Raw genomic sequence first — 25,171 nt, forward strand, 5'->3', positions numbered from 1 at the left:
GAAAGCTTTTGGTATGCTGGCCTTTATAAATCAGAGCATTGAGTATAGGAGTTGGGATGTCATGTTAAAATTGTACAAGGCATTGGTAAGGCCAAATTTGGAGTATTGTGTACAGTTCTGGTCACCGAATTATAGGAAAGATGTCAACAAAATAGAGACCGTACAGAGGAAATTTACTAGGATATTACCTGGGTTTCAGCACCAAGTTACAGAGAAAGGTTGAACAAGTTGGGACTTTATTCTTTGGAGCGTAGAAGGTTGAGAGGGGACTTGATAGAGGTATTTAAAATTATGAGGGGGATAGATAGAGTTGACGTGGATAGGCTTTTTCCATTGGGAGTAGGGGAGTTTCAAACAAGAGGACATGAGTTGAGAGTTAAGGGGCAAAAGTTTAGGGGTAACACGAGGGGGAATTTCTTTACTCAGTAGCTGTGTGGAACGAGCTTCCAGTAGAAGTGGTGGAGGCAGGTTCGATTTTGTCATTAAAAAAAAATTGGATAGGTATATGGACAGGAAAGGAATGGAGGTTTATGGGCTGAATGCAGGTAGATGGGACTAGGTGAGAGTAAGCATTCGGCACTGACTAGAAGGGCCGAGATGGCCTGTTTCCATGCTGTAATTGTTATATAGTTATATGGTTATATCTTGTCTGATATATCACTATAGTGAAAACAAAAGGTCTGTTCAATATCACAGTTTTATATGTGAGATTTAGTTATAGCTGGAACATAGAATGATGCAGCACAGCACAGGTCCTGTGATCCAGGATTTTATGGCAATCTTTAACCTCCTCAACGGTCAATCTAGCCAATAACCCTCCATTTTACTTTCATCCATGTGCCTATCTAAGAGTTTTCTCAATGCCCCTAATGGATCTGCCTGCACTACTCCCCCTGCAGCATTTTCTTTGCACCCATCACTCTCTGTGTGAAAAAAACCTCCCTCTGACATCTCCCTAAATAACTTCCCTCCATTGCCACCTTGGTAAAAAAGTGCCTGCTGTCTGCTTCCCGTGTGCCTCTTATAATCTGGTACACCTCTGTCAAGTCACCTCTCATCTTCCATTGCCCCAAAAGAAAGCTCCAGCTTGCATCAATCCCATGACATGCTGGTCACCAAAAAATAGGCCTCGAATTCTGGTTTGCAGTTAAAGCATTGTACATATGTTGTATTACGCACAACTCTGTGACATTTATTCATTGGTGGTGTAAGTAAAAGAATCAGAGAAACAAGGACAACTATTTTAATAACTAGATTGCATTCTGATCCTTGATGTACAGTATGAGCATGTTGCATTTTGGACTGAAGGGCCTGTTCCTGTGTTTTACAGAGAGCCCATAAGACCATAAGATATAGGAGCATAAGTAGGCCATTTGGCCTTTCGAGTCTGCTCCGCCATTCAATCATGGGCTGATCCAATTCTTCCCGTCATCCCCACTCCCCTGCTTTCACCCCATACTCTATGACACCCTGGCTAATCAAGAACCTATGTATCTTTGCCTTAAATGCACCAAATGACTTGGCCTCCACAGACGCTCGTGGCAACAAATTCCACAGATTTACCACCCTCTGACTAAAGTAATTTCTCCGCATCTCAGTTCTAAAAGGACGTCCTTCAATCCTGAAGTTGTACCCTCTTGTCCAAGAATCCTCTACTCTGGGAAATAACTTTGCCATATCTAATCTGTTCAGGTCTTTTAACATTCTGAATGTTTCTGTGAGATCCCCCCTCATTCTCCTGAACTCCAGGCCCAAGAGCTGCCAGACGTTCCTCGTACAGTAACCTTTTCATTGCTGGAAAGAGGAAGGATAAGTGAGAGAAGCAGATAGAAGGAGGGAAGACTGATGTGGAATATTAGCCCCAGCACAAGCTACCTGGAGCCTTCAATGTACATTCTTGTGGAGTTCTCTGTAGCATAGGTTTTATTTTCAGAAAGTGAATGAAATTCTGACATAAATTCAAGCAATTCTGCAAATGCTAGAAATCTTCAGCAGTACTCACAGAATGCTGGAGGAGCTCAACAAGTCAGGAAGCATCCATTAAGGGGAATAAACATTATTACATTAAGTTACAATGAGAAATGTAAATCATAAATAAGTAGTGGAAAAAGAGAACAAAATACTGAGGTAGTGCTCATGGGTTCTGGACTGTTCAAAAATCAGACGGGAAGCAATTGTTCCTAAAGTGTTCAGTGTGTGTCTTCAGGCTCCTATACCTCCTCCCTGATGGTAGTAATGAGAAGAAGGCACATGCTGAATGGTGATGTCCCTAACGATGGATGCCTCCATCTTGACACACCACCTTATAAAGATGTCCGTGATCGTGGAGAAGGTCATTTCCATGATGAAGCTGGATGAGTTTACAACCCTCTGCAGCTTTTTCCAATCCTGTTCTCGAATCAATCTGTATATCACAAATCATTTCCTCAGTATAGCAACAGTACAACCACCTTGCACAACAATAGACATTTTTTGTTCTAATTGTGTTCTGTCTTGTAAACAAAAATTGTGTATAATTTAAGTTTAATGTGTTTTCTTGTGAATACTGCTTGTCTGATGCTATGTGCCTGTGATGCTGCTGCAAGTAGGTTTATTCAGTGCATTTATGCATGCATGGTCTTGTGCACATGACATCAAACTTGATTTTGACTTTGATAAAACTTGAAATGCAGAATTGCAGTCTTGCTCTTATTTTCTGAATTTCAATGTTTCCCTTCTCCGTCCTCTGTGATGAAGGAGCCTCAGCTTGTCAGGATAAACTTTGATTGGGGATCAGGCTATAAATGCACTATACTTCCATGATTTGTTTAAATAGTTCTTAGGAACTGAGTCTCAACAATTAGAAACTGATGTTATGTGGACTTAAGAACTTATCATCACATTATATTAAAAACAATTGCAGATTCTGAAAATGCTCAACCGGTCAGGCAGTGTCTGTGGAAAAAGAAATGGAGCTGATGTTTCAGATCAACCAACTCTTGTTGGCACCCTTCACCACAATACATTAAATGTTTGATATTTTTTTAAAACTTACAGCGGCAGCTACGGCCTGTGTCAGATAACAACACCGAGGTTAAAAGCAGGACATCCTCTGGCAAGGAAAGACCAAGCGAAGGACAAAGATTAAACACTTTTAGACTAACCATGGAGGAGGTGAGTAACTGAGAAAAGTGCACAGCATTCAGAGGTCTGTGCTGTAAGGAACCAAACTGAAGGTACTGTATATGAAGAAGTTGATTTTAAGTGCATGCCAGTGATTATTGGTTGCAATGCAAACCATGGTATAACCCAGCCTGGGCATGCTAAATAGCAGAGGGAACTTTGATTCAAATTAGAGAGTAGATGAATTTTGCAAAGTTGTGAATTTGTATATCCAGTAGACATTTGGTCTATCTGGGGGTCAGTGCTAAAGGAGTGCCGTTCTGTTGGATATGTTGTCATTTAGGAATCACACCATGGCCTTGCCTGGAAGTTCAGTTGGCTGTAGAAGATCTCTACACATCTCTTTAAGCCGTGTAGACAGTTTCTTCTAGTAACCTTGCCCATTCCACTCCTAGCCGCCACCACTAAAGCCATGCTATTTGCCTTGGTGCTACTTACAGAGTCCTGCTGCGTGTACCTTTCTATAGAAATAGGAAACAAATATGCTCAATAAGCTTTCAGTGCAGGTAACTACTGCTGGGACAAATCTATCTGCTCCAAATGTGAAAATCAATTGAGGGATGTGGGGGAAGATGGGTGGAAGTGATAAAAGAATTCATATCATTTTATCTTGTTCATATCATATTCCTTTAAGTTCCATAATAGACAAGGCCTCATGCCATACCTGTTGGCCCTACCTTTTCTCATTAACCCAGCAACATGGTAGCAGCACAGTAGCATAGCAGTTCGTGTAATGCTTTAAAGCACCAGTGATCCAGGTTCAGTTCCTGCCTCTGACTGTAAGGAGTTTGTACGTTCTCCCTGTGACTGCATGGGTTTTCTCCGGGCGCTCCAGTTTCCTCCCATATTTGAAAGACATATGGATTAGTTGCTTAATTGGTCACATGGGTGTAATTGGGTGATGCAGGCTCGTTGGGCCAGAAGGGCCATTACCAAGTTGGATTGTATCGTTAAATAAAAATAAACAATCTCCTTTCTCTCTCCTGAATCTTGGTACTTGAACCCTTTCGGCATAAATAAGGCTGGTTAATCCCCGGATTTCGGCCCACACTGACCATCAGGTACCTCCCAATAAAAATTCCGTGTACTAGCGTTCTGTGCACAGCCTCTGGTGCTGCAACCCCCCAGTCTCCTGTGTGCTGTCCTCCTGCACTGCACCTCTACTTTCTGTCATTCTGATACCTCATTCTCTCCACAGATAAAAGTTGTGCGTCGTACAATGGAAGAAAATGAGAGAAAAGGGGGTTTCATACGAATCTTTCCAACGGTTGACAACTGGGAATCTTATGGGTGAGGCCAGCAAAGATGCTCAGATGTTTTCTGCAGAGGAAATGTGTAGTTGTGAAAACCTTTGTTTACCCATTTCTTTCCATGTGTAATGACAGGTTTGGTATTCTAAGGTCAGAGATGAAATGGGGCAAGCTCACATGGATCAGTGGATGCATTATTGTGGTTCAAATGGACCTCGATCTACCCAAGCATTAGCTTATTTCCCATCTTGGAGGAATCTGTTAGGTTGGGTTTGTCATGCTGATTGCTTAAGCTGGAGCTACAGTACATGGCTAGTGCTCTGCTCTCACAGGAAGAATCCTAGCAATGTCAACATGACCTCAGTAGACCTTGATGTCCTTGGTAGTGAGTCCACCATTCCCAATAGGACTACGTAAGACCCCATACCATACTGATTGGGTTAACTATTGAATAGATATACTTTATTGATCCCGAGGGAAATTGGGTTTCGTTGCAGCCGCACCAACCAAGAATAGAGCATAAATATATCAATACAAAAACCACGAACAATCAAACAACAAAATGCAAACTATGCCAGATGGAAATAAGTTCAGGACCAGCCTATTGGCTCAGGGTGTCTGACCCTCCACGGGAGCAGCTGCAGAGTTCGATGGCCATAGGCAGGAACAACCTCCCATGACGCCCAGTGTTGTATCTCAGTGGAATATGGCCAGAGTCCAACAGCAAAAAGTTCAATATCCGGTCTACAAGCACGTTCCTCGATCGTAATATGACCTGGATTGCACCCGGAATGAATCGGAAGTGAGTGAGGAAACTATCTGATCCAGATAGAGGGGATATCCAGCACTATGTCCTCAAAGAGGGGCAGTAAAGTCCATCAAGACACGTATGAAGAAGGATTAAAAATGGAGTGCCAGTAGTGAGCCCCGCCAGGAGACCCATGATTAGACATGAGAATTATTGCTTTCTGTCCTGTTCTTGTCTTAACATTGTCTCTTACTGATCCACAGGCAATTTCTGGAGCATAAAACTACCCTGAACTACATGTTGGCAGAGTGTCTATTTGCAGACAAGCAAGGGTATGTTTGGGGGAGAAAGTGAATGTTTACAGGCTTCCTACTGACCTCATTTGTTTACTGTCCTCAATGGGCACAGGTTTCCTTCTTCTGGAGGTTCAGCCTCACCAGGATTGAGTCATAAGGAAACACTAGGGAGGTTGGGACTATTTTCCCTGGAGCATAAAAGGTTGAGGGGTACCCTCATGGAGGTTTATAAAATCATGAGGGACATAGATGTTTTAGATTATTACAGTGCTTTTTGCAAGGGAGGGGAGTCTTAAACTAGACTCCCTTTGTGCATAGCTTTGTATGCAGTAGGTTGTGTCTTGGCAATCTTATAGAATTTTTCTACAAGATTTTCTCTAATTTTATAAAATTAGGTGATGAAGGCAAGATAGTCAATATTGTCTATGTGGACTTCAGCAAGACCTAGATCCTACATTGGAAGTTAGTCAAGAAGGTTTGGTTGCTTGGCATTTAAGTTGAGGTAGTAAATTGGGTTGGACATTGGCCTCATGGAAGGATCCAGAGAGTGGTAGTACATGGTTGCCTCTCTGACTGGAGACCTGTGGCTAGTGGTGTGCCACAGGGATCGGTGCTGGGTGTGTTGTTGTTTGCCATCTATATCAATGATCTAGATAATGTGGTAAACTGACTTAGCAAATTTGTGCTTGACACCAAGATTGGAGGTGTAGTGAACTGCAACGAAGGTGATCAAAGCTTGCAGCAGGATCTGGATCAACTGGAAAATTAGGCTGAAAATGGTAGATGGAATATGATGTAGATCAGTATGAGGTGTTGCACTTTGGGAGGACCAACCAGGATAGATCTTGCACGGTGAGTGGTACAGCATTGAGGAGCGCGGTAGAGCAAAGAGACTTGGGAATACAGATCCATAATTCCTTGAAAGTGGCATCACAGGTAGAGGAGTGTTGCAAAAAGAGCCTTTGGCACATTGGCCTTCATATATCAAAGTATTGAGCACAGCAGTTGGGATGTAATGTTGAAGTTGAATTAGGCATTGGTGAGGCTTTATTTATATTCTGTGCAATTCTAGTCACCTGTCTACAGGAAAGATGTTTTTACGATTAAAAGAGTGCAGGGAAAATTTACAAGGATTTTGTTGGAACTTGAGAACCTGAGTTATAGGTTAGGACTGCATTCCCTAGAGTGTAGGAGAACGTGGGAAGATTTGATAGAAGTATACAAAATTATGAGGGTTATAAATACAAGCAGGCTTTTTTCATTGAGGTTGGGTGAGACTAGAACTAGGTGAAATGTTTAATAGGAACAACAAAAGGAGGAAATTTCTTCACTTAGAGGATGTTCAGAGTGTGTCAGAGGAAGTAGTGGATGCGAGGTTGATTTCAACATTTCAGAGAAATTTGGATATGTACAAGGATGGGAGGGTTTGGAGAGCTATAGTTGGGCGCAGCTTGATGGGGCAAGGCAGATTATTGGTTAGGCATGGAATAGTTCAGTTACCCCGAAGGGCCTTTTTCTGTGCTATAGTGTTCTATGACTCTAGAGGAGCATAGTTTTACGGTAATAGTGGAAAATTTTAAAGGAGATCAGAGAATTCTTATACTTAAAAGACTTTTGGACATGTACATGGATAGCAAAGCTTTAGAGCAGGGGTTCCCAACCTGGGGTCCATGGTTAATGGTAGGGGACACAACATAAAAACGGTTTGGAGGGATATGAGCCAAACATGGGTAAATGAACTAGCTTTGACTGTATTCTTAGTTGGAAGGAGGAACCGGCTAGGGGCTTTTTTCCCTGCTTCCTAACTCCATGTCAAAGTTTCATCCTCCTGCTAAGCCAATTTTGTATCCAGTCTACTAGCTCACCCTGGACCCTATGCCAACTTCTGGACCAGCTTATTATGAGGAACATGTCAAAAGCCTTGCTAAAATCCATGTAGATAATGTCCACTGACACCCTCTTGGTCACCTCTTTAAGAAAGACTTACTTGAATTTGTGAGATGAGATTCTTTATGCATAGAGCCATACCAACTATCCCCAGTCAGCCCCTAGCCTTTTCAAATGTTGCAAGGTCCCATCTCTAAGAGTCCTGCTCCAGTAACTTTCTCATCTCTGATGTTAGGCTAATCAATCTGTGGTTCCCTCACTTGTCCTTACAGCCTTCCTTAAGTAAAGGAACAACATTAGCCACCGTCCAATCTTCTAGAATCTCACTGACAGCTAAGGAAGATACAAAATTCTCTGTAAGGGCCCCTGCATTTTCTTCCTGGGATATACTAAGTCAGGCCCCAGGGATTTATTCACTTTTATGCACCTCAAGACTGCCAGCACCTCCTCTTTCATAATATTGTTATCTTTCCGTATATCACTATTCTCTTCCTTTAATTCTTTAAGCCTCCGTAAATCTTTCCAAAATAATAAAACATAGAACATAGCACAGTATAGTACAGGCCCTTCGGCCCACAATGTTGTGCCAACCTTTCAACCTACTCTCAGATCAATCTAACCCTTCCCTCCTACATAGCACTCTATTTTTCTATCATCCGTGAGCCTATCTAAGAGTTTCTTAAATAGTAACTGTATTTATAGCACACTTTTCATTCAGATGATGTAGTTCAAAGTACTTTACGGTGGGATAAAAGCACAAACATGAAAATAAAATAAAAAATAAAAATAAATGTGAAAATAAAAGACAAAAAGATGTCAGTTAAAAGCAAGGTTAAATGAATAGGTTTTGAGTTGGTGTTTAAAAGTGTCAACAGAATCTGCATCCCTTACGGTTTTAGGTATTGAATTACACAGTTTAGGAGCATAGTTCAAAAAAACTGACCTGCCAATTATCTTTTGAGAGAGATTGTTTAAATTTAAGAGATCAGCGGGAGAAGACCTGAGAGCTCAAGCAGGATTATAAAATGCTAAAGGTTCTATGATGTGCTCTGGTCCCATAGCAGTGCTCTGAATGAGTTGGAAGTTTGTCAATAGGGTTAAATGCCCCTAATATACCTGTGTCTGTGCCACCCCTGGTAGGTGCACTCACCACTCTCTGTAAAAAAAATGCTTCTGACATTCCCCTATACTTTCCTCCAATCACCTCGAACTTATGCTGCTTGTATTAGCCATTTCCACCCTTGGAAAAAGCCTCTGGCTATACACTCAAAGCTTCTTATCATCTTGTACACATCTATCATCACCTTTCATCCTCCTTTGCTTCAGAGAGGAAAGCCTTAGCTCGCTCAATTTATCTTCAAAAGGCATGCTCGCCAATCCAGGCAATTTCCTGGTAAATCTCCTCTGCACCTTCTCTAAAGTTTCCACATTCTTTCTATAATGAGGCAACCAAAACTCAACACAATACTCCAAGTGTAGTCTAATCTGAGTTTCATAGAACTGCAACATTACCTCAGGGTTCTTGAACTCAGTTCTCCAACTAATGAAGACCAGTACACCATACACTTTCTTAACTGCACTATCAACTTTCTGTCTATAGATAATAAAGATGAGAAAGATGATTTAACATCTTACCCATCTCCTGTACCTCCACATATAAATTGATTGATCTTTGAAGAGGCCCATTCTCTCTTTAGTTAGTCTTTAGTTCTTAATATACTGTAATTGTAGATTCCTCTTTACCTTATCTGCCAAAGTTGTCTCATGTCCCCTTTGTGCCATCCTAACTTATAAGTGTATCCCTACATCTCTTACCTTCATCAGCAGATGTTTGTTACTGGCTGTCTATAACTGACAAATTCCTTGTCCCGTATGCTGATCAGTACCTCGATGTTCTGTGACTTCCAGAGTTTCCTACTTTTGCCTTCACTCTAACAGAAACGTGTTGGGCCTGAATCAGCTTATCTCAATTTTAAAAGCCTCTCCCAGTCAACCTTTCTATAATGAGGTGCCACGATAGTGGTTAGTATGACATAATTATAGCCTGGAGTGTCATTTAGTTCCAGCGCCGTCTGTAAGGAGTTTGTACGTCCTCCTCATGAACTTGTGTGTTTCCCCTGGGTACTTCGTTTTCCTCCCACAGTCCAAAGATGTATCAGTTAGTAGGTTAATTGGTCATTGTGAATTGTCCTGTAATTAGGTTAGCATTAAATGGGTGGATTGCTGGGTGGTGCGACTTGTTGGGTTGGAAGGGCCTGTTCTGTGCCATAAATAAATGCCATCAAAATTAGCTTGTCCCAATTTAGGATTTTAGCTTGTGGACCAGGCCCATCTTTTACCGTAACTAATAGAATTATGATCACTGGACCCAAAGTGCTCCCCCACTGACAATTCAGCCTCTCGTGCAGTCATTTCTCTACCACCTATATGTTATTTCCAGGGACACTGAGTCTCCTTACTCCTCATGATTCTGCATGTGTCTTTTCCAGCCATGTTTATGCTCTCTCTGGGGAGGTGTTGGTTCACTATTTTGGTGAAGGGTGTTTTGCTGTTTTAGTTGAGTGCAGCAACAAGTTGATTTCATGTCACTTCTGTTTTCAGAGCAGCAAGAAGGCCTGCTGCATTGGCAAGAGCTCGGTAAGTATGTACTAGACTGTGTGAGACTTTGGTAGAAATTGTTATGATCTTAAAAATGGAGCAGTTCATTATTGCAAAACTTGCAGAGGAGTGCAACATCCTCTCACTTTTTTTTGTTTTTAAATCCTCTTCTCAGGATAGTTAGAACCTTTTCCCTCGTGTGGAAGTATCAAATATACATGATACACTTAATTGGGACACATCGGGACCAGTGCATTTCGGCCCAATTAGCCAAAGTTTCATGGAAATAGTTTAAAAGGTATATAAAAAAAACAAACTATCCGTTAACTGAGTAACAAAGTATGTATTTAAATGAATTGCAGAACAAATTAGAATACTACCAATACTTCTACAATACTATAAAACTATATTAGTTCTGATTACTTGCCTGTGGAGGAGTTCATTCAGTGTACACTGCTGTGTTATTTTCATGGACTGTAAATGAACAAAATCAGCACAGACACCTCATGTAAATAATGAATTGCTTTCATACAATGCTTTTGACTATTGCATCCTCCAAATCTTCATTTTCATTGTAACATTCAAGATGATTGTCAATATCTTCAAATTCTTCATAGCCTTTAACTTGTTGAAGTAATGAAATAATTTCATTCTCACACAGCTATTTCTAGCATCTCTAAGTCTGAATTTTTGAAACTGCAGTGAGCAACGCAGTTATGAATTGTCTTACTGCTTATTTCTCACCACTTATCAGTAACAAAATTCACTGCTTTTTCAACAGAACCACACACAACTGATGATATTTAAAAACTGTCACTCTAAACACAGAGTAGTGTCTCATGGCCACACAAGTGCATGCGACTGACTATTTAGATAGAAACTGTTCGGCATATCTCCTGTCCCAAGAAAGTATCGTATTGTCCCAAATTAACAAAGGGAATCCCAGCTATTTTCACAATTAAATGCTGATGGAACGTAGCAGGCCAGACAGCATCCATAGGAAGAAGCACAGTCGACGTTTCGGGCCGAGACCCTCCGTCCTGACGAAGGGTCTCGGCCCGAAACGTCGACTGTGTTTCTTCCTATGGATACTGTCTGGCCTGCTGCGTTCCACCAGCATCTTGTGTGTGTTGCTTGAATTAGCAGCATCTGCAGATTTCCTCATGTTTGCATATTTTCTCAATTAGTTTTTATTCTTTAAGAGTTGTCTCAAATAAGCAGCTGCCCCAAGTAACTGGAATCCACTGTACTAGATGCATAGCTTTAAGGTGAGAAGGAGAAAGTTTAAAGTAGATGTGCGAGACATTTTTTTAGTAAAGAGTACAAGTGTCTAGAAAACGGTATCAGGAGAGGTGTTGAAAGTTGATATGATAGTAAACTTTAAATGACATTTAGTCAGGCACAAAGACTGAAAGGGAATGGAGGGATATAGACCTGGTACAGGGAGATGGGATTTGACTGGCATCATGAATAACCTCCAGATCATTACGATCTCCAGAAAGCCATCTCACAGGCAAAGTGGCAATTCCAGACTAAATTTGAATCAATGAAGGATGCTCAACTGGTGTGACTGGGCTTGAATGGCATCACCTCTTACAAAGTAAAATCACCTGACATAGGTGACAACAACTGTTTGCTTCCAGATGAGTTTAATGCCTTTTATGTTTGCTTTGACCATCAAAACATGGAGAACCATCACGAACACCCTCAGCCCCCTACGAGCCTGTGGTTTCAATCTCTGAGACCAATGTGAAAGCATCCTTCTGGAGGGTGAACCCACCCTCTGGCCCTGATGGTGTCCCTGGCCAGGAACTAAAGACCTGTGCTGATTAACTGGATGGAGTGTTCACTGAGATCTTTAACCTCTCGCATCGGCAGTCTGAGGTACCCACCTGCTTCAAGCAGGCTTCATTTATACCAGTACGTAAGAAGAATGTGGTAACCCACCTCAATAACTATCATTCAGTAGCACTTACATCCACTATGATGAAGCATTTTGAAAGGTTAATGATGAAACATATCAACTCCTGCCTAAGAAGTGATTTTGGTCCACTCCAATTTGTGAACCTCCAGATGATATGGCAGATAAATGCGTGGCTGAGGAAATGGTTCAGGGGACAGGAGTTCTGATTTATGGATCATTTGGAGCTCTTCTGGGGAAGGTACGACCTGTAGAAATGGGATGGATTACACCTGAACCTGAGGGGAACCAATATATTTGCGGGCAGGTATGCTCGAGCTGTTTGTGAGGGTTTCAACTAATTCGGCGGGGGGTGGTAACAAGATTAATAGTGCTGAGGATGAGGAAGTTGGATTACAAGCAGTGTGAAGTGAGACTCCTAACAAGGCGAGGCTGATGATAGGGCAATATTGCAGTCAACAGGATGAGCTGCAATGCAAAAGGCGGACATCATCGAAAAGGGTGAATACAGGACTGAAGGTGTTATGTTTGAATGTGTGCAGTATACAGAATAAGGGAGATGAACTTGTAGCACAGTTACAGATTGGCATGTATAACGTTGTAGGCATCACAGAATCGTGACTGAAAGAAGATTATAGCTGGGAGCTTAATGTTCAAGGATACACATTGTATTGAAAGGACTGGTAGGCAGAAAGGGTAAAAATGTGTTGGTAAAAATGAAATCAAATCATGAGAAAGAGGTGACATACTGTTGAAAGGTGTTGAATCATTGTGGGGAGAGCTAAGAAACTGCAAGGGTTAAAGGACCTTGATGGGAGTTATATACAGACCTCTGAATATTAGTAAAGATATGGTCTACAAATTACAATGGGAGATACAAAATGCATGTCAGAGGGGCAATATTATGACGGTCATGGGAGATTTCAATATGCAGATAGATTAGAAAAATCAGGTTGGTGCTGGATCCCAAGAGTGGAAGTTCGTAGAATGCCTACGAGATGGCTTTTTAGAGCAGCTTGTTGTTGATTCAACTAGGGGATCAGCTATTTTGGATTGGATGTTGTGCAATTTCTTAGAGATCTTACGGTGAAGAAACCCCTAGGGACCAGTGAGCATAATGTGATAGAAATCACCCTTCATTTTGAGAAGGAGAAGCTAAAGTCAGATGCATCAGTATTACAGTGGGGTAAAGGCATGAGAGAGGAGCAGGCAAAATTGATTGGAAAAGAACACTGGCAGGGATGATGGCAAAGCAGCAATGACTGGAATTTCTGTGAGCAATTCAGAAGGTGGAAGATATATACATCCCAAAGAGGAAGAAGTATTCTAAAGGCAGGGTAACATAACCATGGCTGACAAGAGAAGTCGAAAGCCAAAGAGAGGGGATGTAATAGAACAAAAATTGGTTGGAAATTTCATCATTGGGAAGCTTTTAAAAACCAGTAAGAGGAAACGAAAAAAGTCACAAAGGAAAAGGTAAACTGGCCAATAATATGAAAGAAAATACCAGAAGTTTTTTCAGGCCATAAAGTGTAAAAGAGAGATGAGGGTAGATATTAGACTACTGGAAAATTATGCTGGAGAGATAGTAATGGGGACAAGGAAATGGTGGATGAACTAAATAAGTGTTTTGCATCTGTCTTCACTGTAGAAGATACTAGCAGTATGCCGGAAGTTCGAGAGTGACAGTGGGCAGAAGAGTGTGATGTTGCCGTTACTAGGGAGAGGTTCTTGGGAAATTGAAAGGTCTGAAGGTATCCTGAACTAGCTGGTGTCCACCCCAGGGTTCTGAAAGAGGTGGCTGAATAGATTGTGGAAGCATTAGTAATGACCTTTCAAGAATCAATTGACTCCGGCATGGTTCTGGAATAATGGAAAATTGCAAATGTCACTCCATTCTTCAAAAAGGGAGAGAGGCAGAAGGAAAAAAATTATAGGCCAGTTGGTCTCACCTCAGTGGTTGGGAAGATGTTGATTAGGAAGATGTTAGAGTCAATTGCAAAGGATATGGTTTTGGAGTAGTTGGAGGCACATGATAAAATAGGCTGTAGTCAGCATGGTTTCCTCAAGGGAAAATCTTGCCTTACAAATCTTTTGGAATTTTTTGAACAAATAACAGCAGGATTGTCAAAGAAGAATCGGTGGATGTTGTGTACTTGGATTTTCAAAAGGCCTTTGACAAGTTATCATAAAAGGCTGCTTAACAAGCTAAGAGCCCATGGTATTACAGGAAAGATACTAGCATGGATAAAGCATTGGCTGATTGATAGGAGGCAAGGAATAGGCATAAAGGTAGCCTTTACTGGATGGCTGCTGGTGACTAGTGGTGTCCCACAGGGGTCTGTTGGGACTGCTTTTTAAGTTATCTGTCAACGACTTGGATGACAGAATTGAGGGGTTTGTGGCCAAATTTGCAAAATACAAAAATAGGTGGAGGGGTAGGTAGTTTTGAGGAAGTAGAGAGGCTACAGAGGGACTTAGACAGATTCGGAGAATAGGCAAAGAAGAGGCAGATAGAATACAGATGGTCATACACAGTAGAAGAAACAAAAGGGTAGACTATTTTCTAAGTGGAGTGTTAATTTAAAAAAAAGGTGCAAAGGGACTTAGGAAGCCTAAAGGTTTATTTGCAGGTTGAGTCAGTGGTGAGGAAAGCAAATGTGATGTTAGACCATAAGACCGTAAAACATAGGAGCAGATTTAGGCCATTCAGCTCATCGAATCCGCTCTGCCATTTCATTTTGGCTGATCCCGGATTCCATTCAACCCCATACACCTGCCTTCTCACCATATCCCAACAGAAGTCTATCAACTTCCACTTTTAATATTCCCACGGACTTGGCCTCCACCATAGTCTATGGCAGAACATTCCACAGATTCACCATTCTTTGGCCAAAAAAATTCCTCTTTACTTCTGTTCTAAAAGGTGGCCCCTCAATTTTGAGGCTGTGCCCTCTAGTCCTGAATACTGCCACCAGAGGAAACATCCTCTCCACATCCACGTTATCTAGTCCTTTCAACATTCGGTAGGTTTCAATGAGATCCCCAAGTATTCTTCAAAATTTCAGTGAGTAGAGTCCCAAAGCTGCCAAATGTCTCTCAGATGTTAACAACTTCATTCCCAGAATCATCCCCATGAACCTGCCTTGGACTGTCTTCAACGACAGTACATCCTTTCTGAGATTAGGTGCCAAAACTGTTGACAGTACTCCAAGTGCGTGAGTGGGCCAGTGAAGGAGTGGAGCTTTGAGGCTTTGACTCAAGAGGCTTCGACGAGAAGAGGCGGAGGACAAGCTAGCTCGCAGTTAGTTTTTACACTGTCTCCTGAGATGTTGATGTGCCTCTCATGTGAGATGTGGCAGTCTTGGGGGAACGCCCCTCTCCCGCAGAGTCACATCTGCCAGAAGTGCATACGGCTGGGCGATATGGAAGACTGTGTAAGGAATCTGGAGCAGCAGCTGGATGACCTTCGACTCATAAGGGAGAATGAGGCAGTCATAGATGAGAGCTACAGGGAGGTAGTCACACCTAGGCTGTCGGAAGCAGGTCGTTGAGTGACAGTCAGAGGGGGGAAAGCAAAGGTGAACAGACAGGTAGTGCAGAGCACCCCTGTAGCCATTCCCCTGAATAATAAGTTTACCATCCTGGATACTGTTGGCGGGGCGACCTACCAGGTGTGAGCCACGGTGGCAGGGCCTCCGGCACTGAGTCTGACCCTGTGGTTCAGAAGGGTGGGACGGAGAAGAGGAGAGCTGTCGTCATTGGAGACTCTATAGTCAGGGGAGCAGACAGGAGATTTTGTGGACGTGAGAAGGACACCCGTATGGTTTGTTGCCTTCCGGGTGCCAGGGTCCGGGATGTCTCTGACCGGGTGCACGACATCCTGGTACGAGAGGGAAAGCAACCAGAAATCGTGATACATGTTGGGACCAACGACATAGGCAGGAAGAAGGATGAGATCCTGAAGTGTGAGTTTCGGGAATTAGGCAGAAGGCTGAAGAACAGGACCTCAAGGGTGACGTTCTCAGGATTGCTGCCAGTGCTACGTGACAGAGATGGTAAGAATTGGAGGAGATGGCAGTTGAATGTGTGGCTGAGGATTTGGTGCAGGGAGCAGGGTTTTAGATTTTTAGATTATTGGGATCTCTTCTGGGGAAGGTGGGACCTGAACAGATAGAATGGTTTGCACCTGAACTCGAGGGGGAGCAATATCCTTGCAGATAGGTTTGCTAGCATGATTCGGGAGGGTTTAAACTAATTTGTGAGGGGGATGGGACCCAGAGCGATAGAGCAGTGAAAGAAGTGCATGGAGTAAAGCCAGATCTAACATACAGAGAGGCTTTGAGGAAAGAGAAGCAGAATAAATGGTATAAAGACAGTAAGATAGAAGGGCTGAAATGTGTGTACCTCAATGCAAGAAGCATCAGGAACAAAGGTGATGAACTGAGAGCTTGGATACATACATGGAATTATGATGTAGTGGCCATTACAGAGACTTGGCTGGCACCAGGGCAGGAATGGATTCTCAATATTCCTGGATTTCAGTGCTTTAAAAGGGATAGAGAGGGCGGAAAAATGGGAGGAGGGGTGGCATTACTGGTCAGGGATACTATTACAGCTACAGAAAGGGTGGATAATGTAGCAGGATCCTCTTTTGAGTCAATATGGGTGGAAGTCAGGAACAGGAAGGGAGCAGTTACTCTACTGGGGGTATTCTATAGACCCCCTGGTAGCAGCAGAGATACAGAGGAGCAGATTGGGAGGCAGAATTTGGAAAGGTGCAAAAATAACAGGGTTGTTATCATGGGTGACTTTAACTTCCCTAATATTGATTGGCACCTGATTAGTTCCAAGGGTTTAGATGGGGCAGAATTTGTTAAGTGTGTCCAGGATGGATTCCTGTCACAGTATGTGGACAGGCCGACCAGGGGGAATGCCATACTAGATCTAGTGCTAGGTAATGAACCGGGTCAGGTCACAGATCTCTCAGTAGGTGAGCATCTGGGGGACAGTGACCACCGCTCCCTGGCCTTTATAATTATCATGGAAAAGGATAGAATCAAAGAGGACAGGAAAATTTTTAATTGGGGAAAGGCAGATTATGAGGCTATAAGGCTAGAACTTGCGGGTGTGAATTGGGATGATGTTTTTGCAGGGAAATGTACTATGGACATGTGGTCGATTTTTAGAGATCTCTTGCGGGATGTAAGGGATAAATTTGTCCCGGTGAAGAAGCTAAAGAATGGTAGGGTGAAGGAACCATGAGTGACAAGTGAGGTGGAAAATCTAGTCAAGTGGAAGAAGGCAGCATACATGAGGTTTAGGAAGCAAGGATCAGATGGGTCTATTGAGGAATATAGGAAAGCAAGAAAGGAGCTTAAGAAGGGGCTGAGAAGAGCAAGAAGGGGGCATGAGAAGGCCTTGGCGAGTAGGGTAAAGGAAAACCCCAAGGCATTCTTCAATTATGTGAAGAAAAAAAGGATGACAGGAGTGAAGGTAGAACCGATTAGAGATAAAGATGGGAAGATGTGCCTGGAGGCTGTGGAAGTGAGCAAGGTCCTCAGTGAATACTTCTCTTTAGTATTCACCAATGCGAGGGAACTTGATGATGGTGAGGACAATATGAATGAGGTTGATGTTCTGGAGCATGTTGATATTAAGGGAGAGGAGGTGTTGGAGTTGTTAAAATACATTAGGACAGATAAGTCCCTGGGGCCTGACGGAATATTCCCCAGGCTGCTCCACGAGGCGAGAGAAGAGATTGCTGAGCCTCTGGCTAGGATCTTTATGTCCTCGTTGTCCACGGGAATGGTACCGGAGGATTGGAGGGAGGCGAATGTTGTTCCCTTGTTCAAAAAAGGTAGTAGGGATAGTCCGGGTAATTATAGGCCAGTGAGCCTTACGTCTGTGGTGGGAAAGCTGTTGGAAAAGATTCTTAGAGATAGGATCTATAGGCATTTAGAGAATCATGGTCTGATCAGGGACAGTCAGCATGGCTTTGTGAAGGGCAGATCGCGTCTAACAAGCCTGATAGAGTTCTTTGAGAAGGTGACCAGGCATATAGATAAGGGTAGTGCAGTGGATGTGATCTATATGGATTTTAGTAAGGCATTTGACAAGGTTCCACACCGTAGGCTTATTCAGAAAGTTAGAAGGCATGGGATCCAGGGAAGTTTGGCCAGGTGGATTCAGAATTGGCTTGCCTACAGAAGGCACTGGGTCATGGTGGAGGGAGTACATTCAGATTGGAGGGTTGTGACTAGTGGTGTCCCACAAGGATCTGTTCTGGGACCTCTACTTTTCGTGATTTTTATTAACGATCTGGATGTGGGGGTAGAAGGGTGGGTTGGCAAGTTTGCAGACGACACAAAGGTTGGTGGTGTTGTAGATAGTGTAGAGGATTGTCAAAGATTGCAGAGAGACATTGATAGGATGCAGAAGTGGGCTGAGAAGTGGCAGATGGAGTTCAACCCGGAGAAGTGTGAGGTGGTACACTTCGGAAAGACAAACTCCAAGGCAGAGTACAAAGCAAATGGCAAGATACTTGGTAGTGTGGAGGAGCAGAGGGATCTGGGGGTACATGTCCACAGATCCCTGAAAGTTGCCTCACAGGTGGTTAGGGTAGTTAAGAAAGCTTATGGGATGTTAGCTTTCATAAGTCGAGGGATAGAGTTTAAGAGTCGCGATGTAATGATGCAGCTCTATAAAACTCTGGTTAGGCCACACTTGGAGTACTGTGTCCAGTTCTGGTCACCTCACTATAGGATGGATGTGGAAGCATTGGAAAGGGTACAGAGGAGATTTACCAGGATGCTGCCTGGTTTGGAGAGTATGCATTATGATCAGAGATTAAGGGAGCTAGGGCTTTACTCTTTGGAGAGAAGGAGGATGAGAGGAGACATGATAGAGGTGTACAAGATAATAAGAGGAATAGATAGAGTGGATAGCCAGCGCCTCTTCCCCAGGGCACCACTGCTCAATACAAGAGGATATGGCTTTAAGGTAAGGGGTGGGAAGTTCAAGGGGGATATTTAGAGGAAGGTTTTTTACTCAGAGAGTGGTTGGTGCGTGGAATGCACTGCCTGAGTCAGTGGTGGAGGCAGATGCACTAGTGAAGTTTAAGAGACTACTAGACAGGTATATGGAGGAATATAAGGTGGGGGCTTATATGGGAGGCAGGGTTTGAGGGTCGGCACAACATTGTGGGCCGAAGGGCCTGTACTGTGCTGTACTATTCTATGTTCTATGTAAGTGTGGCTTGACTAGTGTCTTATAAAGGTTCAGCATTATCTCCTTGTTTTTATAATCTATTCCCTTTCAAATAAATGCCAACATTTGCTTTCTTTACCACAGACTCAACCTGTGAATTAACCTTCTGTGAGTCTTGCACAAGGACTCCTAAGTCTCTCTGCACCTCTGATGTTTGAACCTTCGCCCTGCTATTTAAGAACAACTTCTTCTGTGGGACATATCTATCTTATGCCATGTGAACTCTTGCCAGAAACTCCAACCACCTCTGTTCCGCCATCATCTCCGCAAGTATGCCCTTCCAATCCACCTGGGCAAGCTCCTCTCACCTGTTTCTGTAATTCCCTTTACTCCATTGCGATACTGATGCATGTGACTTATGCTACTCCCTCTCAAATTGCTGTATGAATTCAATCATATCATGATCACTGCCTCCTAAGGGTTCCTTGACGTTAAACTGACTAATAAAATCAGGGTTATTGCACAACACCCAATCTAAGACAGCCTTTCCCCTCGTAGGCTCGAGCACAAGCTGCTGTAAATCTTGTAGGCATTCAACAAATTCCCTCTGTTGCGATTCAACACCAACCTGGTTTTCCCAATCCTCTTGGATATTGAAGTCCCACATTACAATTGTGACATTACGCTTATTACATGCCCTTTCCATGGCTGATCTATTTGCAATCTCAACCCCATATCTTGGCTACTATTTGGAGGCCTATATATGATTCGCATAATTTTTTTTGACCCTTGCAGTTTCTTAACTCCACCCACAAAGATTCGATATTCTCTGACCATATATGAATAGGGTCAGAAATGAATGCTAACTCTCTGTTAGTATTCATTTCGAGAGGACTAGAATATAAAACCAAGGATGTAATGTTGAGGTTTTATAAAGCACCTGTGAGGCCTCTCTTGAAGTATTGTGAGCAGTTTTGGGTTCCTTATTTAAGAAAGGATGTGCTGACATTGGAGACGGTTCAAAGGAGATTTACGAAAATGATTCTGGGATTGAAAGGCTTGTCATATGAGGAACATTTGATGGCTCTGGACCGCTACTCACTGGAATTCGGAAGATTGAGGGGTGTCCTCATTGTAACCTATCATACCTTGAAAGGTCTCAGTAGAATGGATGTGGAGAGGACGTTTCCTATGGTAGGGAGTCTAAGACCAGAGGACACATCTTCAGAATAGTGGGGTGTCCTTTTAGAATGGAGATGAGGAGGAATTTTTTTAGCCAGGGAGTGGTGGATCTGGAATTCATTGCCACAGACAGCAATGGAGGCCAAGTCATTGGGTATATTTAAGGCAGAGATTGATCGATTCTTGATTATTCAGGGCATGAAAGGATTCAAGGAGAAGCCGAAAGACTGGAGCTGAGGGGAAAAATAGATCAGCCATGATGAAATGGTGGCGCAGATATGTTGAACCAAATGGCCTAATTCTGCTCCTATATCTTATGATTAAGACCCTGTTTTGATTACTTTTTGTGCATTTGGATTCTTGATTTCCTCATTCATAGACCTCAGTCAGTTCAGATTGGCAACAGCATCTCCACCACAATCTCCATCAGCACAGCTGTACCACAAGGCTGTGTGCTTAGTCCTCTGCTCCCCTCATTTTATACTTATGACTGTGAGGCTAAGCACAGCTCCAGTGCCACATTTAAGTATTTAAGTTTGCTGACGACACCACTGTCGTAGGCTAAATCAAGGAGGGTGACGAATCAGCACTTAGGAGGGAGATTGAAAATCTGGCTGAGTGGTGCCACAACAACAACCTCTTACTCAATGTTAGCAAGAGCAAGGAACTGATTATTAATCTCAGGAGGAGAAAACCAGAGGTCTATGAGTCAGTTCTCATTGGGGGACCAGAGGTGGAGAAGGTCAACAACTTTAAGTTCCTCGGTGTTATCATTTCAGAGGATCTGTCCTGGGCCCAGCACATAAGTGCAATTACGAAGAAAACGTAACAACGCCTCACTTCCTTTGAATTTTGTGGAGATTCGGCATGTCGTAGATGTGCAACACACATAAAAGTTGCTGGTGAACGCAGCAGGCCAGGCAGCATCTCTAATTACTAGCTCTTCTTTCAGTTAGTCCTGTCGAAGGGTCTCGGCCCGAAACGTTGACTGTACCTCTTCCTAGAGATGCTGCCTGGCCTGCTGCGTTCACCAGCAACTTTTCTGTATGTTGCTTGAAATTCCAGCATCTGCAGAATTCCTTGTGTTTGCGTTCTGTAGATGTGTGCTGCAGAGTATATTGACTGGTTGCATCACAGCCTGGTATGGAAATACCAATACCCCTTAAAGGAACTGTAGCAGTGTACTACACACAGTGCTAGACTAACGACACATAGTCGGTGAGTTGTAGTTGCGGAAAAAGGGGTTTATGCAAACTTCGCAGCCTCCTTTAAATCCTTCCCGTCCTCTCACCTGGGCTTACGGGGAGGTCTTGGAGCTGCAAACCGGAGACCGCAGTTCTGTAATTAGGGAGCTCATCGTCTGGTGAATTCGTCGTCGGACAGCGTGATGGAGTCCAGGTGTGGGGCTGGCAACTTGGCTTCACCCAGGGAGAGCGTTTGATAAGTCTTGGCGTGGACTAGTAGCTTCCCTTGCAAGTCGAGCTCGCAGAAAATCCGCCCCCAGGAGTGGTTGGGCCACGGCAGCCAGTGTGAAGTCATACGTGAACTGGCTGGAGCTGAACTGTAGCTGTACCGTGCGGGTGCCGTAGGTCCATATTGTGCTGCCATTTGCGGCCCTCAGGGTGGGTCCCGGTTCTCTGTTGCGGGTGTCGTAACTCGTTGGAGGTAAAATGCTGATCTGTGTTCCGGTGTCGACCAAAAAGCGGCGTCCCGACTGCTTGTCCCAGACATACAGGAGGCTGTCTTGATGGCCAGCCGCCGTAGCCATCAGCGGCCTGGTGTTTCCCGGGAATTTGCATGGCAGTCTAAAGCGGCGGGCCTCTGTGCCCCACCGCTGGTGGTAGAAGCACCATTGTTCATTGGGCTCCTCACTCCCGTCACCGGGTTTTGTAGGCTCTGCTGCCGGGCCTGGTCTGGTCTGCTGTTGGGCACGGGACTTGGTGATCTGTGTGACGGACGCCCCTCTCTCCTTCTTGGCATTCCACAGCACATCTGCCTGGGCCGCCAACTTCCCGGGGTCGCTGAAATCTGCGTTGGACAGCAGCAGGCATATGTCCTCGGGCAGTTGCTCTAGGAACGCCTGCTCAAACATGAGGCAGGGTTTGTGTCCTTCAGCCAGGGCCAGCATTTCATTCATTAATGCCAACGGCGGCCTGTCTCCCGAACCATCCAGGTGCAGTAAGCGAGCAACTCGCTCGCACCGTGAGAGTCCAAAAGTCCTTATGAGCAGGGCTTTGAATGCTGTGTATTTGCCGTCCTCCGGAGGCGACTGTATAAACTCCTCAACTTGTGCAGCTGTCTCCTGGTCGAGGGAGCTCACCATGTAGTAGTAACGAGGGGAATCCGAGGTTATCTGCCGAATGTGGAATTGGGCTTCTTCTTGTTTGAACCATAGGCGAGGTCGCAGCATCCAGAAGCTTGGCATTTTTAATGAAACTGCATGAATAGATGCAGCGTCGGTCATCCCTGGTCCAAATATCGTTTGGGCCGTCGGAGTCACCAAATGTAGCGGTGTGCTACACACAGCGCTAGAATAACGACACGTAGTTGGTGAGTTGTAGTTGCGGAAAAAGAGGTTTATTCAAACTTCGCGACCTCCTTTAAATCCTTCCTGTTCCCGCCCTCCCCGGGCAGGACTGCTGTGGGGAATGCATATTCGCAGACCCTTCCCGCGCGCGGGTTTTTCCCCCTGCTGGTGAAGACGGTCTGGCGCCCTTTTTGGGGCCGACCTCTCTGCCGGCACACACCGTTTTGTGAGCCGGTTCGAGTGTGCTGGAAAGTGGGTCACCACAGAACATCCTACAAAAAGGAGTGGATATAGCCCAGTCCATCATGGGTAATGCCTTCCTCACCATTGAGCACTTCCATGAAGCACTGTTGCAAGAAAGCAGCATCCATCATGAAGAACCCTCACTACCCAGGCCATGCTCTCTTATTGCTGCTGCCATCAGGAAGAAGGTACCCAAACCACCAGGTTCAGGAACAGTTATAACCCTTCAACCATCAGACTCTTAAACCATTTGGGATAACTTCACTCAGCTTCACTTCACCCCATCACTGAACTGTTCCCACAACCTGTGGACTCACTTTCAAGAACTCTCCATCTTATGTTCTCAACAATTAGTGCTTATTTTTTTTCTTTTGTATTTGCACATTTTGCTGACATTGATTGTTTGTCTGCCCTGTTTAGTGCAGTCTTTCATTGATTCTATTACGTTTCTTGGATTTACTGTGTATACCTGCAAGAGAATGAACCTTAGGGTTGTAGAAGGTGTACTGTGATAATAAATCTATTTTGAATTTCTCCCAACAGTAGTTGTGTCATCGGCAAATTTATCGATGAAGTTTTGAGCTGTGCCTAGCCACACTGTCGTGGGTGTAGAGAGGGTAGAGCAGTGGGCTAAGTACGCATCCTTTTGGTGTGCCAGTGTTGACTGGAGAAGATATTACTTGTGACTGTGGTATCCGGGTGAAGAAGGCCAGGATCCAGTTGCAGAGGGAGATACAGGGGCCCAGGCTTTGAAGCTTGTTGATTGGAACTGAAGGTGTGATTGTGTTGAATGCTGAGTAGTAATCAGTTATCAGCAGCCTAACATGCTAGAATCCAAGGCCAAGTGGAGAAGCAGTGAGATTGCATCCGCTGTGGATCTATTGTGGCAATAGGCAATTTGCAGTGGGTTCAGGTCCTTGATTAGGCAGCAGTTGATTCTGGCAATGACCAACCTCTCAAATAACTTCATCATAGTAGATGTGAGTGCAACTCGGTGACAGTCGTTGAGGCAGTTCACCTTGCTGTTCTTGGGCATTGGTATGATTGTCACCCTTTTCAAGCAGGTGGGATCCTCTGACAGCAGCAGTGAGAGATTGATGATGCTCTTGAACACACTCTCCAGTTAGTTGGCACAGGTTTTCAGTGCCCTTTCAGGTACTCCATCAGGGTCTGAACACTTGCGAGGGTTCAGCTCCATCTTAGGCACTCGCTTCCCCATCTGTGAGGACACCTTCAAAAGACAATGCCTTGAAAAGACGGCATCTGTCATTAATGACCCCATCACTCAGGGCATTCCCACTTCTCAAAGCTACCATCAAGCAGGAGCCTGAAGGCACATTCAAAGTTTCAGGAACAGCTTTTTCCACTCCACCATCAGATTTCTGAATGGACAGTGATCCAATAAACACCACCTCGGTTTTTTTTTGCTCTGCTTTTGCACTAATTACTTATTTTTATGTATATATACTTTTTATTGTAATTATAGTTTTTTAAATTATGTATTGATCTGTACTACTGCTGCAAAACAAGCAATTTTATGACATTCTATATGCCAGTGATATTTAAACTGATTCTGATCATTAGTGTACATGATAGGCAACAATGGACCCAGCACAGATCCCTGTAGCACACCACTTGTCACATACCTCCAATCAACGAGACAACCATCTATTACCACCTTCTGGCTTCTCCCACTGAGCTATCATTGAATCTAATTGATTATTGCATGCTGAAAGCCAAGTGCCTTAACCTTTTGGAACAGCCTTCAATACAGGACTTTCTTAAAGGCCTTGATAAAATCTACATGGACAACGTTACGTAGATCAACCTTTCTGGAAACCTCCTTGAAAAATTCTATAAGATTGGTTTGACATGACCTACCACGCACAAAGCCATGTTGACTATTCTTAATCACATTCTGTCTATCCAAATACTTATATATCCAGTCCCTTAGAATAGCTTCCAATAATTTCCCGTCGACTGACCTCAAGCTCACCGGCCTATAATTTCCTGACTTATTTTTACAGCCTTTCTTAAACAATGGAGTAACATTAGCTATCTTCCAATCCTCCGGCATGTCACCTGTGGTAAGAAGAATTTGCATATCTCTCCCTGCAATTTACTCACTAGCCTTGCTCGATGTCTGGT

The 25,171-nt window shown here is 43.7% G+C and overlaps 1 protein-coding gene across 9 annotated transcripts in view; it reads left to right on the forward strand.

The window, feature by feature from the left end:
- ttll5 (tubulin tyrosine ligase-like family, member 5) overlaps positions 1-25,171 on the forward strand; it is a 508,510-nt gene that overhangs the window by 232,557 nt on the left and 250,782 nt on the right. For all 9 annotated transcript variants that reach the window (XM_063045983.1, XM_063045976.1, XM_063045953.1 and 6 more), the window contains exons 16-19: positions 3,037-3,153; positions 4,361-4,452; positions 5,424-5,492; positions 9,945-9,980. In XM_063045983.1, the coding sequence (XP_062902053.1) occupies positions 3,037-3,153; positions 4,361-4,452; positions 5,424-5,492; positions 9,945-9,980 (314 nt within the window). The remainder of the gene's footprint in view (positions 1-3,036; positions 3,154-4,360; positions 4,453-5,423; positions 5,493-9,944; positions 9,981-25,171) is intronic.

The sequence above is a fragment of the Mobula hypostoma genome, chromosome 1 (assembly GCF_963921235.1).
Source record: "Mobula hypostoma chromosome 1, sMobHyp1.1, whole genome shotgun sequence".
NCBI lineage: Eukaryota > Metazoa > Chordata > Chondrichthyes > Myliobatiformes > Myliobatidae > Mobula > Mobula hypostoma.